This window comes from Mus pahari, chromosome 10 (genome assembly GCF_900095145.1).
Source record: "Mus pahari chromosome 10, PAHARI_EIJ_v1.1, whole genome shotgun sequence".
NCBI lineage: Eukaryota > Metazoa > Chordata > Mammalia > Rodentia > Muridae > Mus > Mus pahari.
This window is the reverse complement of record NC_034599.1, coordinates 97,258,016-97,261,126: the sequence shown is the minus strand read 5'-3', so window position 1 is coordinate 97,261,126 and position 3,111 is coordinate 97,258,016. Positions and strand designations below refer to the sequence as shown.

The following is a 3,111-nucleotide window of genomic DNA, read 5'->3' as shown; positions in this document are numbered from 1 at the left end:
AAAGCCTTCTTGTCAAACTGGACTCGGTCACTAAGAAGAATGGCTCATGGTCCCTGTATTAGCAATGTGCTCAGCATTACAGTGATGATGCCTGGTGGAAGAGCTCAAACTAAATCACCTCAAAGCTCATGTGCTATCCGTCATGCATCTTCAATGAAAAAAAAAAAAATGGGAATTATAATTTTCTTTGTGTATGTACCCCTGAAGACCAGGAAATACCATCTGACCATGATGCAGAGGATAAGGAAAATAAACAGACTCAAAGCAAAGCCTACCACTTCCATACGCTGGAAACACCCACTCGCTTCGTGAGATCTGAGGGTGAGCCATCTAAGACTTACTTATTCTGTTTGTGGTACAGAGTCGCGAGCGCCTCCAGTTCCCGAGCAGCGTGCGGATGGTCTGCACCGTAAGCGTTTTCTGAGATCTCCAAGGCCTGTTTATACAGCTGCTCCGCATCCCCGAACTTCTTCCACTGCACGTACACACCGGCCAGCTGGTGGAGGGACTGGGCTACTCTCGGGTGATCGGGATCTAAGGCTGTCTCCCGAATTTCTAGGGACCTCTGCAAAGGCACCACGGCCTGGGAACAAAGGCGCGAGAGGGGCTGATCAAACGCAGCAATTCAACACCACAGATCTCGGCGCCCACAAAAGAAAAAAAACCTCCGGTTCTGGGAGGAGAGATGTGAAAATGTGAGGAGCCATTCTGCTGCCTTTGGGTCCGTTGGGGTTACCTGACTGAGAAGTCCCAGGTCCTTCAGAAACCGGCCGAGGGTTTCATACAGGTCGGCTAGGCACAGCATGTTTTCCTCGCCTTCGCCATTCTCGTACTGCTTCAGTGACTCAAAGTACTCGGTCGCCATGGCACCTTTGTCTTTGCCTACAAACTGCCAGTAACTCAGTAACTCGGCGAAGTGTCCTCTGTTCCAACAGACAAGGTTAACTTGACGGAAAGCATACTTTAAAACCCAAGGCAATTGAAAATGCCGGAATTCCTTCCTACGGAGCTGTAGGCAGTTTATACAGAGGCAAGTACTGCACAGGAACCGTGAAGCCAGGCTTACCCTGCCATCCATCCCACTGCTCCTGACAGCGTGTGTGCAGCAGCCTGTCTGACCTCTCGCCTCTCACCTCTGTCTGGACAGAGGGGTCACCAGCGCCACCTGCTGTCCGAGTGCATAGCACTCGGGCAGGCCTTTGCCACGCGGGCTGCTGTGGTTACGATCTTGCTTTGTCCCTGGTGCTGATTCACTGGAATCCCGGGTAGGCATTTCACGCTAAAGTTAGCTCAGCTTGCCTCCAAATCATTTTTAAATGATGGGAATTAAGCAGCAGAAACTAGAGAAACGACCCATAGCATAGCCACCTCGTGATTGCCCCGAGGGACTGGAGAGAAACAGGGTTCGTTTGCAGGTGATATTTGCAGGAGGGTGAGAGACATGCCATGCCAAAGGCCAAATGTGAATTCACAGGTCTCACAAGCAGCTTGCAGGAGCTCAGCAGGTCCAACAATGACATCTGTGAGCGTCTGCTCAGCAGGGGCAAATCAAATTATACATCTCTTTCTAAATTTCTAAGTGAGGCAGAAAACAAACAAAAAATCCTTCCTGAGGCTTAGTTGGTGAGAAGTCAGGTTAATAAAAGAGCAGTTATGCCATTAACAAATTCAAATGTATCCAAAGAGGCAAGGGAAGTAACACTGTAGAGCAATGTTTACATTAACCGGGTCAGATTCCACTGGGAGCCCAGAATCTAAGGTTAGAAGTAACACTTGGCAGAGACCTGGCGGCCCTGAGAAGCTTAGGTTAGGAATAATTTCTCTGCACCATTTAAAATCTGCTTAAATGTAAGAACAAGTTATAGTACTGCCCTGGGATCATTCTAGCTGATTTTTGAAAAGCAGCAATATACTCCCCCCCCCCCACAAAGAAGATCTCACAACAATTTATAAACTGTCACAGAATCCCCTCACCCCTATTGTTTGTATTTCTGGTGCTACTGAGACTATTCTGATTTTACATTTTAAAGCAATTCCATTTGCCAGCGTTGTTTCGGAAAACAACGAGCTGGTTAAACCTGTCCCTCCAGGGAGAGATAATTCAGAAGCTTCGGACCTTTTGTAAAGGTTCTGAGACACGAAGAGATTGAGGAGGCAGCTGTGCAGCTTCTGTTTGCTTCCCTGCTGCTGGAAGAGCCATGGGAGCTCGTCTGCGCTTCTCCAGGTCACTCTGTCCTGACTGGAGAGGGAGGAGACCACACAATGAGACCTTTGGCAACAGAGGCCTCCGGTGACCACGGGAGGGAGAGAAACACATTTAACCACGATTTCGGATTCTAGAATAACCCAAAGCCAAGAAAGCTAGGCCAATACCATCCTCACTGAGACAAGTCCCTGATATTCTAGACCAGACCCTTCCCTAGGCTGATATGAGGAAGGAGATAGAACATTGAAACATCAAAAGGCTTAAGAGAATGAAAGTCCCAGAACATTAAAGGTGTTTTCCTAAAGGAAAGAAAAAGAAAAAAAACCCCCACAAACAAACAAACAAACAAAAAAAACAAAACAACAATCCTACCCCAAAAACACCCCAAAACCAAAACAACCAAAAAGTCTTCAAGAGACCTGAATATACAGATAGAGAGATGTGTGTGTCAGAGAGAGAGAGAGAGAGAGAGAGAGAGAGAGAGAGAGAGAGAGAGAGAGATTGCATATGTGATATATTTAAACAGAATAAAAATACAGTAAACTGATCTGGTATCAATGTCATCTAAAGTTTCTCCTTTATCATAATAACAAAAGATTTCCATAAAACGGTATTTCGTTCTTGATATTAATATGGGATAAGGAAAGGATAAATTTCTTCAGGTAATAATTATAGTTTTACTCTTTTTTTTTCAATACATGGGATTGAATTCACAGTTTGGCATATGCTACATAGGCACTGGGCTACCTTCTCTGTCTCTGTCTGTCTGTCTATCTGTGTATGTATGCATGTATGCATCTATCTATCTATCCATCTATCATTCATCTATCATCCAACCATCCATCCATCCATCCTCCATCCACCTATCTATCTTATCTATCTATCTATCCATCTATCTATCATCT

At 45.5% G+C, this 3,111-nt stretch overlaps 1 protein-coding gene across 2 annotated transcripts in view; it reads right to left on the bottom strand.

The window, feature by feature from the left end:
- The window catches only part of Nphp3 (nephrocystin 3), a 41,502-nt gene that overhangs the window by 6,885 nt on the left and 31,506 nt on the right, over positions 1-3,111 (bottom strand). For both annotated transcript variants that reach the window (XM_021206097.2, XM_029543847.1), the window contains exons 19-21: positions 2,117-2,239; positions 737-923; positions 342-583 (exon numbers count right to left, since the gene is read on the bottom strand). In XM_021206097.2, the coding sequence (XP_021061756.1) occupies positions 342-583; positions 737-923; positions 2,117-2,239 (552 nt within the window). The remainder of the gene's footprint in view (positions 1-341; positions 584-736; positions 924-2,116; positions 2,240-3,111) is intronic.